The 27,907-nt window shown below is 45.1% G+C and overlaps 1 protein-coding gene across 1 annotated transcript in view; it reads right to left on the reverse strand.

Moving 5' to 3' along the window:
• UBR1 (ubiquitin protein ligase E3 component n-recognin 1) overlaps positions 1-27,907 on the reverse strand; it is a 718,041-nt gene that overhangs the window by 110,474 nt on the left and 579,660 nt on the right. The window contains exon 40 of the mRNA XM_030215524.1: positions 15,685-15,835. Coding sequence (XP_030071384.1) covers positions 15,685-15,835 — 151 coding nt within the window. The remainder of the gene's footprint in view (positions 1-15,684; positions 15,836-27,907) is intronic.

The following is a 27,907-nucleotide window of genomic DNA, read 5'->3' on the forward strand; positions in this document are numbered from 1 at the left end:
AGATACATGGCTTGGAGAAACATGCCGTGGGCACGAGCCCATAGCCACATCTGGACGGCTTCCTGATACAGGGGGTGAGATCCGGTGCCCCCCTGCTTGTTGACTTAGTACACATGACAACCTGATTGTCTGTCAGAATTTGAATAATTTGATTGGACAGACGATCTCTGAAAGCCTTTAGAGCATTCCAGATCGCTCGCAACTCTAGGAGATTGATCTGAAGACCTGACTCCTGAAGGGACCAAGCTCCTTGAGTGTGAAGCCTGTCTACATGGACTCCCCACCCCAGGAGAGATGCATCTGTTGTCAGCACTTTTTGCAGCTGTGGAATTTGGAAGGGACGTCCCAATGTCAAATTGGATTGAATTGTCCACCACTGAAGGGAATGGCGAAAGTCGGTGGGTAGCTGGATTGAATCCTCTAGATCCCCTGCAGCCTGAAACCACTGGGAAGCTAGGGTCCATTGAGCTGATCGCATGTGAAGATGGGCCATGGGAGTCACATGGATTGTGGAGGCCATATGGCCTAGCAGTCAACATCTACTGAGCTGTGATCTGCTGAGACGCTCTGGCCAAGGAAACAAGAGCCACAAGGTTGTCCGCCCTCGCCTCTGAAAGATAGGCATGAGCCGTCTGTGAATCCAGCAGAGCTCCTATGAATTCTAGTTTCTGAACTGGAAGAAGATGGACTTTGGGTAATTTATGACAAACCCCAGTAGCTCCAGGAGTTGAATAGTCATCTGCATAGACTGTAAAGCTCCTGCCTCTGAAGTGTTCTTCACCAGCCAATCGTTGAGATAAGGGAACACATGCACTCCCAGTCTGCGCAGTGACGCTGCAACTACCGCCAGGCATTTGGTAAACACCCTGGGCGAAGATGCGAGACCAAAGGGCAGCACACAATACTGAAAGTGCTGAGTTCCCAGATGAAATCGAAGATACTGCCTGTGAGCTGGCAGTATCGGGATGTGTGTATAAGCATCCTTTAAGTCCTGAGAGCATAGCCAGTCGTTTTTCTGAATCATGGGAAGAAGGGTGCCCAGGGAAAGCATCCTGAACTTCTCTCGGACCAGGTATTGGTTCAGGCCCCTTAGATCTAGGATGGGACGCATCCCCCGTTTTCTTTTGCACAAAGAAGCACCTGGAATAGAATCCCAGACCTTCTTGCCCTGGTGGAACGGGCTCGACCGTACTGGCGCTAAGAAGGGCGGAGAGTTCCTTTGTAAGTACCTGCCTGTGCTGAAAGCTGAAGTACTGAGCTCCTGGTGGGCAATTTGGAGGTGTGGAAATCAAATTGAGGGAGTATCCTAGCCGGACTATTTGAAGAACCTACCGATCGGAGTTTATGAGAGGCCATCTTTGGTGAAAACATTTTAACCTCCCTTCGACCAGCAGATCGTCCGGCACAGAGACTTTGATAGCGGCTATGCTCAACTGGAGCCAGTCAAAAGCCCGTCCCTTGCTTTTGCTGGGGAGCTGCAGGGGCCTGTCTGGGCGCACGCTGTTAACGAGAACGAGCATGCTGGGGTTGAGCCTGAGAAGGCTGTCGAAAAGGTGGATTGTACCTACACTTATTGTAAGCATAGGGAGCATTCCGTCTTCCCTGGAAAAAAACGTCTACCTGATGAGGTAGATGCTGAAGGTGCTTGGTGGGAAAGATTGTCGAGGGTGGTTTCAAGCTGGTTGAGCTGTTCAACCACTTGCTCGACTTTCTTGCCAAAAATGTTATCCCCCCGGCAAGGAACATCCGCTAGCTGCTGTTGGACTCTATTGTCCAGGTCAGAGGCACGCAGCCACGAGAGTCTGCGCATCACTATACCTTGAGCAGCGGTTCTGGATGCAACATCAAAAGAGTCGTAAGCACCCCTGGACAGGAATTTACGACATGGCTTCAGCTGCATGACCACCTCTTGAAAAGGCCTGGCATGCTCCGGAGGGAGCTTGTCCACCAAGTCCGCCAGTTGCTTGACATTGTTCCGCATGTGGATGCTCGTGTAGAGTTGGTACGACTGAATCTTGGACACGAGCATGGAGGACTGATAGGCCTTCCTCCTAAAAGAGTCCAGAGTTCTAGATTCTCATCCCGAGGGCGCTGAGGCAAAATCTCTAGAACTTTTGGCTCTCTTGAGAGCAGAATCCACAACCATAGAGTCCTGAGGTAACTGCGACTTCATCAACTCAGGCTCTCCATGGATTCGATACTGGGACTCAACCTTCTTGGGAATGGTGGGATTAGAAAGTGGTTTTGTCCAGTTCTTCAGCAATGTCTGCTTAAGGACATTATGCAGAGGAACAGTGGACGACTCCTTAGGTGGTGAAAGATAGTCAAGGACCACGAACATCTTAGCCCTGGGCTCATCCTCAGATACCACAGGGAAGGGAACAGCCACAGACATTTCTTTCAGGCGAAGGAGTGGGATCAGAAGGAAGACCACAAGACTCCTCAGAAAAGAAATATCTGGGATCCTCCTCTTCTCCCCACAAAGCATCCTCCTCGGTGTCGGACAAGAGTTCGCGAACTGCAGTCCGAAACTGGGCCCGTCTCGAGTCCGAGGAACCACGTCCTCGATGACGACATCGAGAAGTCGACTCCCGTGCCGGCGGCGATGAAGCTCTCTCCAGCGATGTCGACAGGGAGTCGACCTGGGTGGCAGCAGAGGCCAATGCCACAAGCGATACCTGCGTCGGGGACCTCACCACAGGCACAGAGCCAGCTGCTGCTTCCATCAACGGTACCGAGGGCACAAGCACCCCCGGTACCAAGACAGACTGACGCAGCAGCCCCTCCAGGAGACCTGGAAGAATGGCTCGGAGGCGCTTGTCCAGAGTGTCTGCCGGGAAAGTATGTGGGGCCGGTGTAGGAGCCGGAGGCAGAACCTGTGCAGAGCAGGGAGGCGGTACTGGACTGTCCAAAGACCGACACACCGACACCTCTTGGATGGAGGGTGAGTGGTCCTCCCGGCGTCGACTCTTCTTGGGTGCCAAACCTCTCGACGCCCAGGAGCTCCCGGTACTGTGCGTGGAAGGAGATCGATGCCGATGCTTCTTAGCCTTCGCTCGATGCACAGCATCGGTACTCCTCGGTACCGATGAGGATGGCATGGAATCCACACGCCTCCTCGGGGTAGAGTCCAAAAGTGGTTGGTCCCGATGGGCCTGCATAGCAGGAGCTTTCGAGACAGGTGGAGACCCACTCGATGGCTCACTGCTCCCAGCGTGTGGTGGTCCCTGGACAGGTATTACCTGCTCTCCCGATGTCGATGCCGAAGTGCCGGGCAAAGCTCCAAACAGACGTTCCTGCTGAGCTTTTCTCGACGCCTGTGTCCATTTTTTTAAGGCTAAGACACAACTAACACGCGTCTGGGCGATGGTCGGGCCCAAGGCACTGCATACACCACGAATGGGGATCAGTACCTGAGACTGCCCGGCTGCACCGACCGCACTTCTTGAAGCCGCTGGGAATCCTCGAGGTCACAGACGGAAAAATAGCGGCGGCGAGGTCAAAATTCTCGATGGTGCCAAGAAAATGGGCACAAAAGGGAGAAACGCGAACAAGCAGCCCAAAAGGGGCCGCGACGGCAGCTAAAGGAAACTCAGGAGGGCCCAACGATAAAACTTAAGGGAACTTATTTTTTTTTGTTTAAATAAGAGCTCAACAGAGCACAAAAGAACAAAAACGAAGAAAAAAAAGCGCAAAAACTCATGAAAAAACCAAAGGCTCTTTCTCAGGGGCACAGAGAGAGATGGAAAAAAACAACTGCTCCCTACCGCGGAAAGAGAAATAACTGACGGGACTCTCGCGCGACAGGTGGGAAGCGGATGGGTGTGCCCGCGCGAAGGCTCTAGCAAACTTTTGTTGCTAGGAAGATTTCCCGGTCATCGGGGGCTGCCGTGGACGTCACCCATCAGTGAGAACAAGCAGCCTGCTTGTCCTTGGAGAATGCACCCGATTCCTTAAAATATGATTATTTGACTTATGTGTCCATAGAGGTCAACCCCTATGTATTCAGCAGCCACGTTCGAGTGCCCCCCATCTCATCTCTTTATGAAGCATCTCTAAACCCCCCCCATAAGATTAAGACTATCAGGACCTGATCCAAGTCCCCCTCCTCTAATCCAGGATAACAGTATTTCTCCATGGGTAGCTAGGATCTAGTCAGTCACACAACTGGCTACATCAGCACTGATGGCGCCATACCAAAGCTCAACAATACTAATAGCATCGTGAGCGCATGTTAGTATCCTTGAGCTAGTAAATATAACTGTTAAGACTCAAGTCATTTTAAACCCCTGGTCATATTAGGCAGGACTTTACTATCCTTTTTCAATTTACTTCTAAATTCAAAGGACGGGTCCACTCTTTTCGCTGTGCTTTCACAGCCATTTCTGCCAAAGGGCGCTGGATTGAGTGCCTTGGATGGTCCCATGGTCAGTACTGTCCACAAAGACTGGGATCTATAGCGATATAGGCAGGCTCAAAGAAGGGGGGAAGATGTGGAACACTTAGCAGCTGCCCAGGCTCATGGCTCCACTGGAAGTCTCCAAGGTAGACCCAAGGAAATCCACTGTTTATTCTTGGGGTTAGAAGCAAAGAATCTTGTTATTTCTAAGGATTCTACTAGGACACTGATAGAATCAGTATACTGGCCTAGGTGGATCTTTGTTCTGACCAAGTATGGCAATTTTTATGTTTTATATATTTCTAATCACAAATGACAAATAATAGGACAATAAATGATAATCAGTGCAATAATAAAACAAACATACTCAAATAAATGTATCAAATAATTCTTAAACAGCTTCTTTAAAGGCTTTTTTTCTGTTTAATAAAGGTGACAAACTGCCTTTAAGCTTAAAGAGAATTCCATGCAGTGGGACTAGCAACTGCAAAAGCTTGTAAGTACACATGACCTTTACGGACAGGTAGACTTAAAGGAGGATACACCTAATAGTTCTTGTTTAGATGAATGACGTGCACAAGTTGGCTGATATACAGAAAACAACCCAAAAAGGACCAAGATCACTACTTCGCAATGTTTTAAAAGCCATCATGTAGAGTTTATGTTTAAACACAGAATCTCACAGGCAAGCAATGCAATGCAGTAAGATGAGATGATAAAGGATCAAAATACTGACATCCAGTGAGGTTATGATCGATTTATAGCATCGTCTCCCACACATTGGATCCCAATAACTCTATAATCATATTTCAATTCTTCATTTATTTATTAGACTTAAAATTATACAAGATACAGATACTATTAGAAAAGGCGCCAAGTGTCCAAAGAAGAGCAGAGACTGTGCCATGTGACATTCTGACTATAAATATGCTGCACTGTATTGTAAAAAGTGGCAAAGAAAAACTTATTGTGAATGGGAGTGGATTAAGAAAAAATAATTTTTGGAGGAGCAGATTCATTGTTAGAGCAGTGGGTTGAGAACCAGGGAGCCCAGTTTAAATACCACTACGTTCCCTGTGATCTTGGACAAGTCACCTAACCTTCTATTGTCTCAGAAATAAACTTAGATTTAAGAATGTAAGCCCTCCATGGACCGGAAATACTTACTGTATTTGAACATAGCTCGCTACTTAACATATTTATAAATGATCTGAAGGTTTGCAAGGATGGTATTTTCACACTGTGCAGATGCTTTATGCAGACCCAAAGGCACGCTTGTTGGTAAATGGGGTATGAACGCAAGAGTTTAAGATAGAGAGAGGCACGAGACAAGGTTGTCCGTTATCCGCCTTACTGTTTGTGGTCACTTTGGAACCCTTGATATGTGTGATAGGAGCGAACTCTGGTATAGTGGGAGCTGAAGTGGGAAATGAGTCTTTGAAAATTTTAGCATATGCAGATGATCTGTTGTTGGTAGTGGATGAGCCGCAGGCATCGGTGAGACATTTGTTGACGGAATTGCAGATCTACGGGGAATTATCGGGATTCAGGTTAAATTACAATAAGTCTCTGGCACTCCCAATATTAGAGTCCTCAAAGCAGCAGTGGAAAGGTTCATTTCCGTTTCAGTGGGTAGAAGGGCAAATAAAATACCTGGGAGTTATAATACCCATCCAGTTGGCCACGATTTACAAGAAAAATGTGATCCCCCCCCCCCCCTGTTGGCAGAAACTGCGCGGTTGCTGGGTTTGTGGGAGTCTTGCCCCCTGTCTCTTGCGGGACGCATAGCACTGTACAACATGGTGGTGGTGCCCAAATGGCTTTATAAATTTTAAATGTTGCCATTATATTTGGGGGGACGGGAAGAGAGGAAATTGCACGCTGTGCTCAGATGATTCTTATGGAATAATAGACGCCCCCGGCTTGCTTTGGACGTCTTGTGTAAGCCAAAGACACATGGGGGAATGGGACTATTTAATCTGAGATATCTTACTATAGCGTGTGCCATGCGGCATGCTAGAGACTGGCTAGTGGGCAGCCATCAGTTTACAAATGTACGACTACAGGCTTCCATGAACCCCAGAATACATCTCAGCTGGCTACTGCACACGATTAAATCACGACCCAGTAGTCGTCCACGAAAAAATGTGTTCGTCAATTCATTAAGAGCAATGTGGTGGTGGCTGTGCCATTTTTATCCCTAAATCTGAATCCAGACTTTCCGGCAGGAACTTTGCAGAAAGCCTTTGTAAGGTGGAGGCAGCATGGGGATACATTATCTTTATCAACTCTTAAATGAAGAGGGTCAGCTAAAACCTTTTGAGGAGTTGCAACAAGAAAATGGGTGGCCGCAAACTGATTATTACGCATATTTGTAGGTGCGCCACTATACTGCATCTTTGGGAGCTTTCCATTTAAGCGAAGATGTGCAAGATGTCTTAGTCACAGCTCTAACATTGGGGTCTCAGAATGTGTTGCCCTTACGCTATCATCACCGGTATCTACTCAACTCCACAGAGGATATAGATTATTGCGGACTTGCCAGCAGCTGGCAGAAAGACCTTGGTGGAGAGTTTACAGCAGATATGTTACAGAGATACCTAAATGCAATACTGCACAGATCAACCTTTATCCGAGACTGGGAACAACAGTACAAATTTGCGGTGAGATTCTATATAGCACCAGCTCAAGCACAGAAAGCTGCGTTTGGAACTGGCGAATGCCTGAAATGTGGCGCTGCGCAAGCTACACTGGGCCACATTGTTCTGGGCCTGTCCCTACATTCGTCAATTTTGGACCTCAATTTTTGTTGAAATTACACGCTGTTGGGGTCGACAGCTGTTGGCTGACCCTCTGATTTTGTTTGACATTTTTTGACTTACAGGACCCTCCCCAGCAGGACTAATGGGCTTTTTGCGTAGAGCCTCATTGATTGGGAAGAAAGTAATTTTGCTTTTGTGGAGAGAGAAGAGACCACCATCTAAAGATTTCTGGAGGTCTAAAATGATAGAACTTTTACACTCCAAACTATGTGGGGTGGTGGACTCTACAGCAGAAGGCATCAGTTCCTTTAAGAAAGTTTGGCGAAGATTTCTATACACTTTACAACCAAGCGCTAAGCGGCGGATCCTACAACGATTACAGAGCAGTCTTGAGAGGCTGAACACACCCATGGACAATATAGTTTGATTTTGGATTTATGGTATGGGAAGGGGAGGGGGGAGAGAGGGAAAGAGGTATGTTGTTGGCGATTATTAATAACACAATTCTGTGCCAAAAGAGAGTTTTGGTAAATTGTGTGTATTAAGAGAAGGGGTGGGGATGAGTTGGGTTACGGGGGGAGAGAAAAGAGGAAATCATATGAGGCTGCAAGAAGTTAGTAGATGTTTACTGTGTTAATATGACAATTGAAACAATACAAGCGATGTATGTTCTGAATTTTATGTTAATAAAAATGATATAAACATAAATGATCTGAAAATCAGAACAAGTGAGGTGATTAAATTTGCAGATAACACAAAACTATTCAAAGTTGTTAAAATATATGAGGACTGTGAAAAATTGCAGGAAGACCTTAGGACATTGGAAAACTAGGCATCCAAATGGCAGAAGAAATTTAGTATAGAAAAATGCAAAGTGATGCACATTGGGAAGAATAATCTGAATCATAGTTACTTGATTCTAGGGTCCACCTTAGGAGTCAGCACCCAAGAAAAAGATCTAGGTGTCATTGTAGACAATATGCTGAAATCTGCTACCCAGTGTGTGGCGGTGGCCAAAACAGCTAACAAGATGCTAGGAATTATTAGGAAAGGGATGGAAAATAAGAATAATATTATAATGCTCCTGTATCACTCCATGGTGTGACTTCATCTGGAATATTGCATGCAGTTCTGGTCTCCGTATCTCAAAACAGATATAGGGCTATTAGAAGAGGTTAAAATAAGGGCGACCAAAATGTTAAAGGGGATGTTAGGGCTATTCAGCTTGGAAACGAGATGGCTGAAGGGAGATACCATAGAGGTCTAGAAAATTCTGAGTGGTGTAGAACAGGTAAAAGTGAATTGATTTTGGGGAGGAAGTGACGTCACGAACGGGGAGGAAGTGACGTCACGAACCTGAATGGCTGCTTAGGTCCATAGCTCCGCCACAACCTTCCTTCATTGAGCTAAAAATAGCGATCTTCTGCCGCAACATCGTGCTCGTTTATATCCAGCCAGAGAGCCTGAACAGAGAACAAACAGCTGACGGGGTTTTTTTGCCGGCTGGCGATAATGGCTGCGGCACGAAAGGAGAGTGATCGTCTCCCTGATAAGCAGACAGGCCGAGCGCTGCGGCGCCATGTGCTCTCTTCTGCACCTCCCTCGCAATCGGACTCTGCATCTTCAGTGCACGGAATGGGCAAAGTGGCTTTTAAGAGAGGGCTTTCTAAAGAACTAGCGAAGTTCCTCACGGAGATCCGTTCCGAGATTAAGGCCTCCAAGGAGGAAATCCTGGAAAAGATGAACGGGCTGAGCGTTGATCTTCGAGAGCTCGGCGGCCGCGTGGAAGACCTTGAGGTGAGAGTAGATGAATCTGCGGAAAAACTGATTGAGACTGAGACGCGCCTTTCCAAAGCGCTAGCCTTCAATGCGGAATTGCAACTTAAGGTGGATGACCTTGAAAACCGAGGGCGCCGAAACAATTTACGATTTAGGGGCGTCCCGGAGGTTGAGGATCGCGAGGATGTTGGCGCCATTGTTAAGTTGCTATGTGGTAAACTGGTGGACAACGTGGACATCTCGATTGAGCGTGCACACAGAGCGCTGGGCAAACGGCAAGACAATAGACCGCGAGATATAGTGGTTTGCTTTACCACGTTTACTACTAAGGAGCTGGTACTACAGAAGGCGAGACAACTGCCATATATTGATTACAATAATGCACAAATCCGGGTCTTTCAAGATCTATCTGCTCACACATTGTTTTTGAGGCGAGAGATGAAACCTGCTTTGGAGGTATTGATAAAGAAAAAAATCCCCTACCGCTGGGCATTTCCATTTGCCCTTTGTTTTACTGCTGGGGGTACCTTGCACCGAACCCGCTCCATTGAAGAAGTCTGGAAAACCCTGCGTCGTGAGGGTCTGGTGACCACAGAAGGTCCAGCAACGGAGTTGGCCCCCGTCACACGTGCTAAGCTCCAGAAGTGGCAGAGAGTTCAGGACAAGGCGAAGAAGGCACGGACTGATACTTAACAGGACTGAGTGAATGTGCCTGAAGGTTTTACCTGCTTTTACTGTCCGGATGGCTTCCACTGAAGTAAAGTGGAACTATCCGGCTGTTGATTAGAATGATTTCTAAAGTAAAGTTAAGGGGGGGTTTTTGATATTTGTGTTAAGCTGGGTTGGAAGGGAGAGTGGAAGAAGGGGGTTAGGAGTGTGTTTGATTTAGCTTCTTGTTGTGTGGGAGTAATGATTGTTTAGCAGAAGTTTGGATAGCATGGGAGGGGGGTGGGAGGGGTAGGTCTTTGGAGCCAGGACGGGAGTGCTTCCTCAGTTATTCCTAGGTAAGGGTTCATGTTCCTTCCTAGTGGTTATCAGGGGGGGATGGAATGGTTGGAAAGGGGTATAGGGCAAGCTTTGGGATGGCGTAACAGGGGTTATAGGAGGGTGGAGCGGGTGGGTGGGGGGGTTCCCTATTTTGGGGGGGGGGGTTGGGATAAAGGGGGGTTGTGAGTCTGAGTGTCATTCTCCCTTTGCAATACATGGTGGCTACATAAAAGTGATATAATGTCTGATTTTAAGGTACTTACCTATAATGTAAAAGGGCTTAACTCTCCATATAAGCGTCACGCCCTCCAGCGTGAATTACACTTACTGAGCCCGAAGGTAGTCTTCTTACAGGAAACGCACTTGTTAAGAAAACATGAGGGGCTGCTGGTTTCTAACTTATATCCAAGTGTGTATTGTGCCTCAGATGCCAAGGGGAATAAGAAGCGAGGGGTTGCTATATTGTTTAACAAAGATGTTCATGTTCAGGTACTCCATGTCAGGAGAGACACTGAGGGTCGCTTTCTGTTTATGCACGTGCAGTTGGAGCAGGAGGAGTACACTTTGGCTAATGTGTACGCCCCTAATGATCACCAGGAAATATTCTTTGGGTACCTACATAAGGAGTTGCAGCGGTTTGCACAAGGTAAGGTGATCATGGCTGGAGATTTTAATGCCACGATGCAACCGGGGCTGGACAGGTCTGCTCCTCCTGCTCCGGCTGATCAAAACGTCTCCCGGGCTCTGAGACACTTAGTAGAAGACATGGGACTGTGTGACTGGTGGAGACTGTGTCACCCTGGAGGCAGAGACTACACATTTTATTCATCAGCACACCATTCCTATTCCAGACTGGATTACATCTTTCTTGACAAGACCCTGTCAGAGGGAGGGGGGGATTCTGACATAGGCCAGATTACAATCTCAGACCACGCTCCGGCCTGGTCGGTTGTTCCCTCGTTAGAGGGGGAGCGGCGGGACAGGAGATGGACATTCAACAATTGCTTGTTACAGGACCCTCAGATTGTTGAGGAGTTCCTTCCAGTCCTAAGGGAATACTTTGAGATTAACATGGGATCGGGTCCAGACTTGAGTATAGTATGGGATGCTTTTAAAGCGGTGTCGAGAGGACACTTTATTAAGTGCGCTAGTCGAAGAAACAGAGTTCATAAAGAACGATTGATAAAATGCATGGAGAAAATTGGTGAGCTAGAGATAAGGTATAGAGCTTCTGGTCGGGTGTCTGATTATCGCAAGCTGCAAGATGTGCGATTGGAGTTGGCTGCTCTGCATGAGGAGAGTTTGCAGTTTGTCCATGCACGATTGAAACAGATTTGTTATGAAAGATCCAATAAGCCTGGGAGGTTGTTGGCTATGAAATTGAGAAAGATCAGAGCGGCTAGACATATTGTGCGTGTGAAGGATGCAAGTGGGGCTATGCTATATAAATCTGCCAAGATCAGGGAGCGCTTTGCTCAGTTTTATGAGTCCCTTTACAGGGAGGATGCTGCCGTGCAGGTGGGGGAGATGGACAGATACCTGAAGGCTCGAGGTTTGGCTGTATTGTCGGAACCGCAAAAAAGAGCTTTGGACGCACCGGTGACATTAGACGAGGTGTTGCATGTTATTAAGGCCTTGCCGACAGGTAAGGCGCCTGGCTTGGATGGCTTCACTAATGAGTTTTTCAAGACCTTTGCCCGAGAACTGGCGCCGTACCTCACATTGGTTATCAATTCGGTGAGAGACGGGAAGGCGCTCCCTAGAACAATGATGGAAGCCTGGGTAGCAGTCATACCGAAACCTGACAAGGATAGTACGGAATGTGCCTCTTATCGCCCAATATCAATCTTAAATACTGACGTAAAAATCTTGGCCAAGGTGCTTGCGAACCGATTGGGTGAGATGTTGCCTATCTTGGTCCACCCGGACCAAGTGGGGTTTGTGCCAGAGAGGCAGGCAATGGATAATATACGTCGAACCTTAGATTTGATACATGTGGCTAGGTCGCGGGCCTGTCCGTTGGTGTTGATGGGTTTGGACGCGGAGAAGGCCTTCGACCGAGTCCATTGGGGGTTTTTGGATAAGGTTCTGCAAAGATTTGGAATAGGGCCCTTATTTAGATCTTGGATCCAATCGCTTTATACTCACCCGCAGGCGTGTGTTAGGGTGAATGGTGGGAATTCGGGTGCGTTCCTGTTGGGGAGGGGCACTCAGCAGGGCTGCCCGTTGTCTCCATTGCTGTTTGCATTGACGATGGAACCGCTGGTGGCTGCTATTCGAGAAAATGTAGACATCTCTGGGGTTCAGGTGAGGGGGCAAGAATACAAGGTGGCGTTATTCGCGGATGACGTGTTACTGTCATTGACCAATCCATTAATTTCACTCCCTAATCTGATGCAGGAGATAGAGGGATACTCGCGTGTTTCGGGCTACAAGCTTAACGCTAACAAGTCAGTGGGTATGGCAGTGGGGGTGCCACAGAGGACGTGTGAGGCGTTGAAAACTTCGTATGTCTTTAAATGGAAAACTAAGTCCATACAATATTTGGGGGTACAGATACCAGCGGAACCGTCTGAGCTGTTTGCGGTTAATTACCCGGCACTTCAGAAAGCGATATATAATGATCTCGACAGATGGACTCACACGGGGTTGTCTTGGTTTGGCCGGATCGTGGCTATTAAAATGAATATCCTGCCTAGGCTATTGTATTTTTTTCAGGTTCTTCCCCTAAGATTGTCCAGGTCCTTCCTGTCCGGCCTGCAAGACCGTCTGTTACGCTTTGTATGGAATGAGAGGAGACCCCGCTTGCCACGGGCTGTTCTATATAGGAATAAGCAGCTTGGAGGTCTGTCAGTGCCAAACCTTTACTGGTACTACTGTGCCGCCCAGGCCAGATCGGCGATTGAGTGGTTTAGGGGGGAAGATCATAAACTATGGGTACACCTCGAGCAAGCTATGGTGGGGACTCGTAGGTTGGGACACCTGATGTGGCTACCCAACAAATACAGAGGACAGGTTGTTCGGTTCCCCCCCGACGGTACAGGCTACCTTTTACTATTGGGACCACATGTTTGCTGAGCATCAGCCTCCTGTTTCGGGACTGGCACCTGTGGTGAACAACCCTCTCTTTGGGCCGGGTGTGGAGAGCCCTACCTTTGTACGCTGGGCAGAGTCTGGCTTGGATATGATGGGACAGTTGCATGTGGGGGAGGATTTGATCCCCTTCGATAACTTGAAGGAAGACTTTAATTTACGGCAAAGTGACTATTATGCTTATTTGCAGCTTGTGCATTTTTTAAGAGGACCTAAATATGTTGCTTGTCTTAGGAGGGAGGCACACCCGATGGAAGAAGTCTGTGTGCGGTTTCAGAGTACGCGGGGTATGATCACCTTTTTATACTCATCCCTGGTGTCGCTCCAAAAGCCCTCATTATTACATAGGAGACGGTGGGAACAGGAGCTAGACTTCTCCTTACCTGACGAAAAATGGCTGCAGCTGGAGAAGGGGATTATGCGCTCCACGAGGTCTGTGTCTATGAAAGAGAATGCAGTTAAAGTGTTTTTCCGGTGGTACCTTACTCCAGCGCGTCTGCACCATATGTTTGCGCAGGTGACTGAAGGTTGTTGGAGGAAATGTGGGGCTGTTGGTACTATGGGACATCTATGGTGGATATGTCCAAAGGCCCAAGCCTACTGGAGGGCTGTACAGGCGCGGCTTCAGAAGTGGCTGGGTAAACCTGTACGGTGGCATCCCTTAGTCTTCCTGTTGGGGCAGCGGCCAACAGGCCTGGAAGGGCATGAGTGGCTGTTGGTGAAGGGGCCTTGCAGACAGCGAGAGTGAACCTGGCGCAGAGTTGGAAGTCACCTCTGGTGCCATCGCTGGTACGCTGGTATACTAAGTTACGCTATATGTGTGAAATGGAGAAACTGACAGCAGTAAAATGTAAGACACTGCCTAGGTGGGAGAAGATCTGGAAGCCTTTCTTGAAGGTGGAGTAGGGGAGAATGTTACTAGTCTGAATGACAGGAGGGAGTTATAGCGCTGGGTATAGGGGGGGGGGAGGGAGGCCTCGGGAGGGATGTCGTAGGGACGGAGAGGGTTTTTTTTTTTTTTTTTCTTTGGGGAGGGGGGGATTTTACTATTGTATTCAACTCAGGGGGGGTGGAAAAACAAAAAAATCGAAGTTACCTGGGGATTTCTGGTAGATTGATACAACTTATTGCTATTGTTTATTCCTGTACTCAGACTTCTGTTGTCTTGCTGAGGTGTTATAAGATGTCTACAAACTGTCTTGTATCAATATGAGTTCAATAAAGACTTCTATAAATTAAAAAAAAAAAGTGAATTGATTTTTTTTTACTCTTTCAACAAGTACAAAGACTAGGGCAGTGGTTCCCAAACCTGGTCTTGGAGGCACCCCAGCCAATCAGGTTTTCAGGGTACCAACAATGAATATTCATGATACAGATTTGCACATAGTGGAGGCAGTGCATGCAAATCTCTCTCATGAATATTCGTTGTGGGTATCTTAAAAACCTGACTGGCTGGGGTGCCTCCAGGACCAGGTTTGGGAACCGCTGGACTAGGGGAACTCAATGAAGTTACATGTTAATACTTCTCAAAACGGATAGGAGGAAATATTTTTTCACTCAATGAATAGTTAAGCTCTGGAACTTGTTGCAAGAGGATGTGGTTACAGCGGTTAGCATATCTGGGTTTAAAAAAAGGTTTGGACAAGTTCCTGGAGGAAACGTCTACAGTCTGCAATTGAGACACACATGGGGAAGCCACTGCTTGCCCTAGGATCAGTAGCATGGAATCTTGCTACTATTTGGATTATGCCTGGTACTTGAGACCTAGATTAGCCACTGTTGGAAACAAGATAGTAAGCTAGATAGTGACCCAGTATGGCTATTCTTATGTTATGTACAACTAAAAAAAGGTGCAAGCTAAATCCAAACACACTTCCCATTTTTTTATTTTTGCTATCCAAAGACTAAATTTTTCTGCAACAGATAAGGAGGATATAATTATTCTAAGTACTGTTGATCACCTTTAAATATACTTGTGTACTATCAGGTTCCAAACTCAGCTTGTTCACACTACAGAATGCTGTCCAGTCATCGAGATTATAATGTAATATTTAAACATAAATGCTTTTCATTATAAGACTGAAATTATGATTTACTAGGAGAAAAGGTATAGGTATCAGTATCAAGGAGCCTAAAATAATTGTGATCATCTTTGGGAAAAGTTGATTCAAGTCTCCAGAAACAAAAAAAATGAGGTTTTAATGAATTCTGTTAGGGCAAACAATTTGTAATGCAACTGTCCAAATCCCATCCTTTTATATTAAAAAAAAAAGTTACAGAAGTTCAGACACAACTTTTGCAGACTGTTTATGAACCCGTTGCATGAAGAATTGGCCATGTTCAACATTTTGGATCTCCTACTTTAGTCACCTTTTCCCAGAGATGATCACATTTATTAAACAGCATTAGGTATTTAACAAGGCTTTTAACACAAACTAACAACATGGTGCTTCCACAGTTTTATGTTCTACATCACTTCATCTCTGCAATAAAAACAACCAATTCTTCAGACACTTCACATAACTGCTTCTCTGCAGTATTGTCAACCTATCAGCATTTGTGAATATCCAGTCCAAAGATTCTCCTGCCCTGGCAGAAAATCTTTCTGAGTTCCAGCAGAAAGTGGGAAAAAAAGGAGGTCAGCTCTGGGGTTGAAATTCTTACCTGTGGCAGAGCTGAAGAGGATCTGTACAATGTGAGCCATGGTGAGCAAATGGAAAAGGTAAAGGTTATTATAGGAAGAGCTGATGGTGGAGGGCTCCAGTTCTACTGTGTCTTCCCAGTACAGAGAAGGAAATGCTAATATAACACCCACCTGTTACAAAGAAAAATAAACAATGTGCTAAGGAACTGTAGAACAAACATACAAATAGCAAAGAGGCATACAGAAAAAAAAAACCTAACAATATCTAGTGAATAAGATACTAAAACCATACCATCCAACTTTATGTACTAAACTGAAACATTCTGGCTTGGCATAAATCTGTGCAGTCATCTAGGCAATGTTATATGCAAATATCAATGCAGAGCATTGGTGGTGGTGGTGGTGTTGAGGAGTAAGGAGGAAGGCATGAGCAAAAACAATATTATTTTTAAGTAACTTCCAACAGCTGGAAGGCAAGACATTTTGGCTTTAAAGAAAGCTCAAGATCTCTTAGTCACAGGCGTATGCCTTAACAGAAAAGAAAATGATAGCCCATGGAGAATCCATGAATACACATCGCTCTTGAGTTGGACCACTTACCGTTTTGGTAAAACTAGAGAAGTCAGGTAATACAATACCAATGAAGCTACAAAGAGTGTTATCACACAAACTATTAAATATACATTAAAAAGTATTTATTAAATAAATAAATATCACACAAACTATTAAATATACATTAAAAAGTATTTATTAAATAAATACAAATCAAAGACCCGATCTGGCCATGTTTCACCACAAGGCTGCACTGAGCTGAGACATATCTCCCTTGGCATCCAGTCCAGCTCTTCAGTATTTATGAAGAGAAGCAGTAAGAATAAACTCAGAACAGACATAACAACCTTAACAACCTGCTAACCTAACACTAACCAGATGGGCAAACAAGTGTGGATCTCTCATCACTGGACAACTTGTAGAGAACAAGAGATATGCAAGAAGAACCATACAAGGTGACAGTCTTTATATGACCAATTACTTTGCACCGACTAAACATCTCAGAAACCTTGGTCAGGCCTCTGGAACAGTGGGAAGGACTAATGGAAAGAAAATCATCAGGTAAGACCTAATTTCCATTACATACTTTCCCACTATTCCAGAACGTGTGGGATGCTAAAAAGCAACCCCTGGAGTGGGTGGGATCCTGGCGCCGCCGCCCTGAGGATGGAAGCCCCAAAACTGGCTTCCAAGCACACCATGTCCACCCTGTAGCGCTTGGTAAAGGTATGCAGCGTCAACCACATCATCGCCTTGCAAATATCTGCTGGAAACAGACAGGCCTGCTTCCCCGAAAGCAAATAAGCTGACACGATAGTCTCCTTCAGCCATCTAGCAATTGTGGGATTGGAGGCCAAGCCTTTGCTTACTAAAAAGCGCAAACAGTCTATCTCATTTGTGAAATTCATTCGTGACTTCCAGCTCTCTAATGAGGATGCTACTCACATAGAGAAGTGCAAAGTAGAAAAGGAGTGGGGAAGGTAGGCTCTTTCCAAACAGAAAGACGTATGATTAAAAAAAGTTTATTGGTAACATCAAAAAAAGTATGACAACACAGCTGTGTTTCAGCGCCGGACCGCCTTCTTCAGGAGTCTACAAAATTAAATATGAAAGTAAACATAAACAAGAGAAAGAAAATAATACACATAGTAACGAAGTATCAAAAAATCAATAAAGAACTAGCAAATTAATATGACAACATGTACAAAGAATAAAAAGTAGAAACAAAAATGATAATAATAAATAAAGCAGGGTAACTATATTAAATACTGTATAACCAACAGGGAAAATACATATGCATATACTAGTATATAAATACAAATGAAAATAAATTAAAAATAATTGCAAGTATAAAAGCAAAACAATTACATATAAACATACAATCTATGTGATACCAGCATAATGGTACAACATTTAAACATTAGGTTATACTAACAAACAAACAAACAAACAAACAAACAAAATATATATATATATATGTGTGTGTGTGTGTGGAATGCAAAGGAGTTCAACCATGGACCATACAATATATATCAGGAGAAAAGGATATGGTTGTGCAAATCAAAATGTATGTAAGATGTAAAGATGTTAAACTATTTACGATAAAATGTATTGCAAAGGAAAAGGCTATTTAAATGCTGTTGATATAGGGCTATTTTAAAACATTATGCTGTATAATTTAAAATGTATATTTGTATATGTATCTATATATGTATATTTATGAAAAAAGAGCCAAAAATTGAAATTACTGATATTGAATATACAAAATTAAATATTTATATTGCTAATATGAAAAAATAAAACTAGCTTCTGTATCCTGTGTCATCACAACCCGTATAGAAAAAAGATTGGTCGTGTGAAAATATTTATTTTCCGAAGCCTTTAAAAATGTGCAAAAAGTAAAGAAATAAGAAAAATAGATGAAAGTACAGAAAGTGTCTCACTGACCTTATGATGTAATATGATGTTGAATTCCAAGTAAATATATGGTACGGTGGGACCACAGTCCTCTGAAAAAAGAAAAACCGATGAAACAAAGTATGGGACAGGGTGGTGGTTAAACGCAGAAAAACTACCTGGGTAAGGAAATAACACTTAAAAAAAAATATATATATATCTATGGAAACAATACAACATGAGTCTGTTCTGCTAATCTGACAAGCTGCAACATTGAATTCAAATGTCGCCGAAGGATACTGTGAGCACCGATACAAAAACAACCTGTATCGTGGTCCTAAGGAAAAAAGGTAGTATGGGAGAGGGGAACGTATAACAAAATGTGGCAGCTATTGATAATAGCTGCGCAAATGCTACCGGTATAACGAGCTCTTCTAGAAGGCGAAAAGTATAAAGTCTAAAAGTATAAAGTCAAATATAGCTGAGAATACTACAAATGCTTAAGCGACATCTCAATACTCTAAAGACAAAAAAAAAACCCCAAAACCTCACCACTATCGAGATCAAACGACTTCTGTGAACAAGAAATGCAGTCTCAGAAACGTACCAAGAAGATGCACATAGCGTGTCTGTTATTTAAATTCCCAAAAGCGCGCCAAAATCCAGGTCAACACCGATGCGCATGTGTGCAAACAAATAAAAATTATAAATATTTCTTTATATATTATGAAACTTTCCCAAAAAAAGGAATCAAAACATACCATAACATATATTTTATAAAACAGTCAAATTAATTAAAGATGGAATTAAAAAATAAGACAAAAGAACATCATTCATATTCATGACGTTACATGAATATTCATAACGACGATTCAACGTAGCTTCAATTGGAAACGTGAATGCCCATACATTGAAAAGTTAAGCGGATGTTAACGAACACACTGGAGATGGAAATATATTAAGGACACCAATATATACGTTGGGTCAATATATTAAGAAAACCTTTATGCCGAGCTACTCATACGCAAGTACCATTGGTTCAAAGGGGAAAAATGAAATTTAAACATCTTGCCTCACTGAGACATAGTGGGACTATCAAACTATGCGTTAAATGCTAGAAATGCTTAAGCTTAAGGACATTACCGCAGGTGCGACTGCTAGGCAAAGGATATGTTTATGTGATTGCAGATGAAAAATGTAAAGTATGAAAAAATTAATTAAAATAGGTCAACGCTTCCAGCTGGGCGTTATGGTGACCATCTTGTGTTGCAGACTGCTGATGTCACTTCAGACATTATCTAGCCATGAACAAGCTGCATACTGTCTCTTGAATGCTCAAAGAGGCCAAAGGCTTGTTTCAGTGAGCCTTCTCACTTCCTATCCTGTAGATTGTTTAGGGAAATGCCCCCTTCTAATGGCAAGATGGTCTTCTTAGTCATTGTTGTAACAAGAAGTCCACCCTGAGAAGTTGCAATTTCTCTTTCTCCTCAGGAGCCAACGGGTAGAGGCGAGCCATGGTTCTTCCCACTTTCAGCCCCATGTCTGTCGAAACCCAATCTGCTGTAATCAGGTCTTCAATGTTTGGATGCATTGGGAAGGCCTTAGAAGGGCCTCAAAGCCCACTCATGATTGACGAAGATGGAACTCCTGATGCTGAAGAAGAAGACTTCTCAATGGAATGCACTGCCAACACCTCAGAAATAAGAGTACCGAGCTCCTCTTTATGAAACAACCTCAGTACTTTCTGGTTCTCCCCTCATCAGCAGACAGCTCCCTCTCCTCTAATAGCTCCTTCAATGATGGCTCTTCTGAATAGATCAAGGACACATCAGATAAGGAGGGAGAAGCAGAGAGAGACTTCCAAGAGTGGGCAGATGAGGCTAAGCGAGATCTCTTAGGAACCAGAGGCGAAGTGGGCTGAGAAACTGAACCATCATGCAGCAACTAATTGTCACTGCTTCAAGTAAATAGGCCTGGTGAAAAAGCAATATAAACTAGAGAAAACAAATATGCCGATACAGCTGAATGCTCTGTGGGGCCCTGAGATTGTAAAATGGTAGCTGTGCTTCACACTTGATCAGACAAAGGCTATTCCTTACTACCAGTTGGCAGTAAGTGCTCATTTCTGTGCTCTCCTTCATCAAACTGCACACCGGCCCTACTTGAGAGCCCAAAATCCCTAGCATATTCGGATGCTGCACCAAATTTGAAGACACACTGCCACTGACCACCCCCCTCCCCCCCCACATCCTATGGGATTCCAGGCTTCCACGCACTAAAACGCTGGCTGGTGGGTTCCACAGGAAGAAAACCAATTTACTGCCTCCGTGGGAGTCACCATTCACCCTGACTGGCACAAGCACAGCACAACACAGTCCCAATCTGTGAGTCAGGATCCCTCCCCTGCACCAAGTCGGACTTGCAGTACTCCAAGCAGTTCCAAGTGAAATTTTAGTCAGACTTACCACTGCCGCCTGCTACTCCCAAGCTCACATTCTCCTTAAGTCTTACCCCAGATTTATTTATTTAAATTTTTATGGACCACCTATAAACTAGGTGGTTTCCAGGTATGAACATACATGATTAAGATACCATCAAAGTAACAAAAAAAATTACAAAGTTAACATACAAAGTAAAAAAAATATTGATCTCTGCATTACAACTCATGACTATTATAGCTGCTTCAAAAATATGCTGTCACAAATAAATGAGTCTTTAACGATTTCTTAAACTGCATCAAGCTGCAATAAAGACGAAGTTGGTCAGGAAGTGCATTCTATAATGAGACTGCTGCTGACACAAAGGTCATAGGCCGTGTGTCAGCATAATATAACTGATTCACAACAGCCAGATGAGAAACAATCAGGAATGATACGCTGTACGATGCTCTCCTGTAAACCATTTTCCTTCAAAAAAAATAAATAAATTTTTTTAAAGGTTGTTGTGATGGAAAACGAGAGCTCCACAGGAAACTCCACAGGAGCTCCACAGGAAACAGGACAGAATTGAAGGGAGGTAAGAAGTAAATTCGTGGGGCACCAGAGACAGGGATCTGAAGACCTTCAGATATGACTCTGCAGACAAGTCACCTGAAATGCTCAACAGCTGACCAACTGAACCAAGAGCAAATCACTCAGAACCAGAGGCTGAAAAGTGTGTCCATCCACCTGCTGGAGACAGAAGATACTGAGGAGATGGACTGGATGCCAAGAGAGATATTTCTCAGCTCAGCTCAGTTCTCCATCTTCACCTACTGGTTGATGGAGATAACTAGCCCACAGGTTCTGGAATAGTGGGGAAGCTACATAAAGAAAAAATTCGATCTATCTTCCATAGTGGCTTTGGGTATTATAAGATCACCAATCAGGCAGAATGTGCAGTGATGTGCTATAACAAGTTTTAATAAATCTTTTAAAATTGGATAACAAATATGTTTAATGCAGGATATTAGAATCATAAATCTATAGAAATCCAGCAGTGCAATTCTTATACAGAAAATAAATGACAAACTACCTCACTACTTTTATTAAAAAAAAAAATATATATATATATATATGGACCTACTGAAGCAGCTTTTTAAAGTGAGCCTAACACTTGCACTGCTCACTATTGCTAACTTTCATCATTGGTTGAATTTTTCTTTGTGCAATCATTAAAGATCTTCTTATAATCAATATTTTCATTAGCGAATCACCACAAACAAGTAATCAGAAAAGACTTCTGATACTTAACTTTAAACATTAGGACCCACTGTCTAATAAGTTCTGAGACACATTGGTAAGGAATTATTCTGATCTTTGTATGACTGAGACGTAGAGTCTCTTTAGTGGCAAATATTCTCTTTGGGTATTGGAGAGCATAGATATGTAATGGAAATCGAGGTGATAGTTTTTATGTAATGTTCTTTTATACTGATCACTTGTTTTTGATTCACAAGTTCTGAAGTGTGTTTTCAAAAATCTTGTGGGATGCTTAGACATCATGTTGTGTTTTTGTGTATATGTGATTTAATAATTTTGTGACAAATATTTACGTTATTTAAATGTTTCATTTTGCTTTTGTTTTCAGTTGTGTTTGACGCTGTGGCAGCCTTGTGACAGAATGTGGCCACATCGGGTCTTCTATTTTTATTTATTGAAGACAGCGAAGATACTTACCTGTAGCAGGTATTCTATTCTCACAAGTAATGCGGCACTGTGTTGCCCGGTCCACAGTTTTAACAAGTTTTATAGAGCTTTGTGGAGTGCGAGACATGCTCCACCACACATGCGTGAGTGCCTTCCTGCCCTCCACAAGGGCGCGGTTACCACAGTTAAATACTACAGCATAACAAAAATAAAATAAATAAGAGGCAATTCCTAGGGGAGGTGGGAGGGTTTGTGAGATTATAAGGCCTACTGTCCTCAGAGAATACCTGCTTCAGGTAGTTATCTTAATTTTTTCCCGAGGACAAGCAAGCCATTAACTCTCACAAGTGGGGTATCCCTAGCATCCACGCTCACTGAAAACAACACAATTTGTCAATTGGGCCTTGCAACGGTGAGGACATAACTCAGATTAACCTGAAACTATATATAATCTGAGTGAGCGTGCAGCCTGAAAAGAATAAAATGTGCCTGGGGGGGGGGGGGGGGGGGGGGGGGGTTCAGTTGGATTCTAGACCCCAAACAGATTCTGCAACACTATCTGCTCGAACTGACTGCCGTGTCAGGTATGCTGCTCAAGGCAGTAATGAGATGTGAATATATGGACTGAAGACCATGTTGCAGCCTTGCAAATGTGTTCAATGGAGGCTGACCGCAAGTGGTACCAATGCAGCCATGGCTCTGACATTGTGAGCCTTGATATGACCCTCCAGGGTCAGCCCAGCATGGGCATAAATGGAAGAAATGCAATCTTCCAGCCAATGAGAGATTGTGCGTTTTCCAATGGCGACCTCCATCCAAACAAAAAGTTGGATGGACTGCCCATGGGGGCCTTGTCCGCTCCAGGTAATAGACCAATGCTCACTTACAGTCCAAGGTGTGCAAACTGCTTTTGCCAGGATGGGCATGAAGTTGGGGAAAGAATGTTGGCAAGACAATTGACTGGTTCAGATGGAACTCCGACACAACCTTTGGTAGGAACTTAGGGTGCGTGTTGAGGACTATTCTGTTATGATGAAACTTAGTATAAGGTGCATCCACTACTAGAGCCTGAAGCTCACTGATCCTATGAGCTGAAGTAACTGCCTCCAAGAAAATGACATTCTAGCTCAAGTACTTCAGATGGCAGGAATACAGTGGCTCAAAAGGAGCTTTCATCAGCTGTGTGAGAATGACATTGAGGTCTCATGTCACAGGTGGAGGTTTGACAGGGGGCTTTGACAAAAGCAAATCTCTCATGAAGTGAACAACTAGAGGCTGTCCAGTGCTTACCCTCTAAACGGAGATAAGCACTAATTGGTCTGAGGTGAACCCTTACGGAGTTGGTCTGGAGACCAGATTCGGATTGGTGTATAAGGTATTCAAGCAGGGTCTGTGTAGGGCAGGAAACAGGATCTAGGGCCTTGCCCTCACACCAGACGGCAAACCTCTTCCATCTGAAAGAATAACAATGGAATCTTTCTTGGAAGACACCAAGACCCGGAAGACACCATCTGACAGACCTAAAGAAGCAAATGCTAGGCTCTCAACATCCAGGTTGTGAGGGCCAGAGATTGAAAGTTGAAATGCAGAAGAGATCCCTTGTTTTGCATCATGAGGGTCGGAAAATACTCCAATCTCCACAGTTCTTCGGAACTCCAGAAGAGGGAACCAGATCTGCTGTGGCCAGTAAGGTGCGATCAAGATTATGGTCCTATGGTCTTGCTTAAGTTTCAGCAAAGTCTTCCCCACAAGGGGAATGGGAGGCTACGCATACAGAAGACCTGTCCCCCAATGCAGGAGGAAGGCATCTGACGCTAATCTGTCGTGAGCCTGAAGTCTGGTACAGAATGGAGGGACTTTGTAATTGAGTTGAGCGGCAAAGAGATTTACCAAGGGGGTGCCCCACACTCGGAAGATCTTGCGGGCAACGCCCATATTGAGGGACCACTCATGCGGTTTCATAACCCTGCTCAGTCTGTCAGCCAGACTTGTTTTTGCCCACCAGATAAGTGGCCCAAAGGAACGTGCCATGTTGGCGAGCCCAGCACCACATCCGGATGGCCTCCTGACACAGAGGGTGTGATCCGGTGTCCCCCTGCTTGTTGGTGTAATACATTGCAATCTAGTGGTCTGTTTGAACAAACACAATTTGGTTGGACAGCCAATCTCTGAAAGCCTTTAGAGTGTTCCAGATCACCTGGAGTTCCAGAAGATTGATCTGAAGACCTGTTTCCCAGAGGCTGAGGAATTCGGAATGGTAGTTCCAAATTGGATCGAATGGTCCACCAGAGCAGCGCACAAATAAGCTCTGGAGGCACTAAAATGACATCTGCTAGATCTCCCATAGCCTGACACCACTTGGAGGCTAGAGTCCATTGGGTGGATATCACTTGAAGGCGTGTCATGGGTGTCACAAACTGTGAAAACCATGTGGCCCAACGACCTCAACATCTGTCAAGCTGTGACCTGTTGTAAGGTTCAAACCTAAGAAACCAGAGCAACTAGAGTGCCTGCTCGCGGTCCTGGGAGAAAAGCTCGAACCTGCTGCATATCGAGCAGGATTCCGATGAATTCCAACTGTTCAGTAGGGTGAAGATGGGATGTGGTAGTTTATAACGAACCCTATTAGCTATAGCACCAGAATAATCCTCTGCATGGACTACCAGTCTGCAACTACCACTAGACATTTGGGAGGTGACGCGAGGCCAAAAGGCAACATTAGGTACTGGTCGTGTAGTGTTCCCAGCCGAAATCAGAGATACTTCCGGTGGGCTGGAAGTATCAGGATGTGAGTGTATGTATACAAGTCCAGAGAGCATAGCTAATCGTTTTCCTGAATCATGGATAGACGGGTGCCCAAGGAAACCATCCTGAACTTTTCTTTGACCAGGATTTTGTTCAGATCTAGGATGGGATGCATCACCCCTGTCTTCTTTTGCACAAGGAAATACCTGGAATAGAATCCCTGCCCTTTTCCCCCTGGTGGAACACCCTTGAGTGCATGGGCCTTAAAAAGGGCGAAGAATTCCTCTGAAAGTACCTGCTCATGCTGACAGCTGAAGTAATAAGCTCACGGTGGGCAATCTGGATGTTTTTGAATCGAATTGAGGGAATATCCGAGGCGGACTATTTGAAAAAACCCACCAGTCAGAGGTTACAAGGGGCCATCTTTCATAGAAAAACTTCAGCCTCACCCTGGACAGGCAAGCTGTCTGGGACAGACACTTTTACAGTTGGTTATGCTCTGCTGGAGCCAGTCAAAAACTCGTTCTGTGCTTTGACTGTGGGGGGGGGGGGGGGGGGCAGCAGGAGCCTTTGGCACATGCTGTTGACGAGAATGAATGCGCTGGGGCAGAGCCTGAACAGGCTGGCGAGAAGAGGTGGTGTACCTACATATCTGTGGAAAGTAGGCACCCCTCTTTGACTTGCCAAGAGACATCCTAGATGAGGAGGCTGATGAAGAAGGTGCCCGGTGAGAGAGAGAAGAAATGGTATCAGTGTGTTTTTTGATTTGGTTAGCGACCTCCTCAAACTTCTCTCCAAAAAGGTAAACCCCCACGCATAGAGCATCCGCCAACCTCTGCTGAATCGACTGTTCCAAGTCAGAAACACGTAGCTATGAGAGTCTGTGCATTGCTATACTTTGAGCACAGATCCTGGATGCCATGTCAAAGGTACTGTAGGCGCCAAGAACTTATGATACGCCTTCTGCTGCTTGGCCAACTGGCATACTGACTCGGCCTGCTCCAGTGGACGAGAGTCCACCAAGTCCAACAGCTTGCGCACCGAGTCCCGGAAGTACACATTTGTAAAAAGCTGGTAAGATTGTTATACAGGACACAAGTATTGAGGCCTGGAACATCTTCCTCCCAAAAGAGTCCAAGGTCCTAGCTTCCCAGGGGGTGTCAAGGCATAGTCTCTAGAACTCCTGGCTCTCTTGAGAGCGGACTTCACCACCATGGAATTGTGAGGTACCTGGGGCCTATAAAAACCAGGTGTGCTGTGGATCCGGATATATCATGCCAATCTTCTTGGGCAGGACACGGACTGACAGAGGGGACTCCCAGTTCCTATTGAGGACTTCCTTAAGTATCTCATGGAGAGGGACAGTCACAGCCTCCCTAGGAGGGGACTTGTAGTCCAGAACCTTGAGCGTCTTAGCCCTGGGTTCGTCCTCCACTTCCAAATGAAAAGGAATCACTGCAGATATTTCCTTCACAAAAGACGGGCACGAAAGGCTCTCTGGAGACTTTCTCCTTTCAAGTGGAGAGGAGGGTTCAGAGGGAATTCCATAGGACTCATCTGGGGAAAAGTACCTTGGATCCTCCTCTGACTCACATGAGCATTCCTCATCAGTGTCAGATAGAAACGCCTTGTCGGAGGGTTGAGACTGATAGCGGTATAGAGAAGCTGGCTCCCACCTCGACTCCGGCAAAGCTTCCTCCACCGACATCGAGGGGGTACTGGCATGGGTGGCAGTCGACACTAGAGCTGCACGTGGCACCAGCAGCCATACCACAGGCTGATGGCTAATCAGGGCTGTAATGGGCGGTAGGGCAGGTGCAAGCACACTGTTGCATAAGGCCATCCAGCAGCTCTGGGAGCAAGGCCCAGATAAGCTCATCAAGGGCTGACACCGGGAAAGACTAGGGAGCTGGCTCCAAGACAAGCTGCAGAACTGAAGGGGCCAAGAAGGGAGTTCGATCCTGGCTGCCTAGAGACAGCATATCAGTACCTCCTGGATAGAGGGGGAGTGATCCTCCTGGAACCAATGCTTCATGGGTGCTGAATCCCTCGATGCCCAGAGTTCCTGGCATCATGCGTCAAGGACAACTGATGCTTCCTGGCCTTCGCACGAAGCTTGGCGTTGAGATTCCTTGGTGCCGAAAAGAAGTACGTCAAATTTTCATGTCGCCTAGGGATCGGGTCTGACACATGCTGGTCCTGGGGTCCCTGTCCAGCAGCCAGCGTCAACACAGGTGGCTCCAAAACTCTTCTTGCGTTGAGCCTCTCTGGACACTCAAGCTCTCTTCTTTATATGAGCACAAAGGACACAGCTGGCAGGGCTATGGTCGGGCCCTAAGCAGTAAAGACACCAAGAATGGGTGTCTTTGCCAGAGATCATCTGATTGCACCAGGAACAGCACTTAAAGCCAATAGGTACATTAGCATAGAAGGAAAAACTTCTTAAGCCAAATCAAAAGTCGTGATAGTGCCTGAAAAAAGGGATAAGGCATCAGAAAAAAGTCATGGGAAAGACCCGACCGGAGATTAGGCTTAAACATGGCTTAAGTCAAGGAAAATAAAGAAAACGTAAAAACCAGCAAAAACGAACTAAAAATATATGGGAAGGGGGGGGGGGGGGTCAAAGGCCTAAACAAGGCACAGCGAAAAAAAAATTGTGAAAAATAAGCCGAACAGGCTCCAAAAGAGATGCTCTTCCAGACCGGAAGTTGTAGAAATATAGGATACAAGTATTGCCAAAAATCATAAAGTGGGCCTAAGAGACCAGTGCACTAGGCTTCAGTGACTCCTGTGTGACTTCTGTATGAGTCAAGAACTCATGATCTGCTGAGACACCCTTGTGGACAGATAAGAACGAGGAAGGGGTGAGGGTGCAGAAACAGGACAATATGATTTAGTAACATAGGGGAAACAGGTGGCTGGA

The sequence above is a fragment of the Microcaecilia unicolor genome, chromosome 9 (assembly GCF_901765095.1).
Source record: "Microcaecilia unicolor chromosome 9, aMicUni1.1, whole genome shotgun sequence".
Lineage (NCBI taxonomy): Eukaryota > Metazoa > Chordata > Amphibia > Gymnophiona > Siphonopidae > Microcaecilia > Microcaecilia unicolor.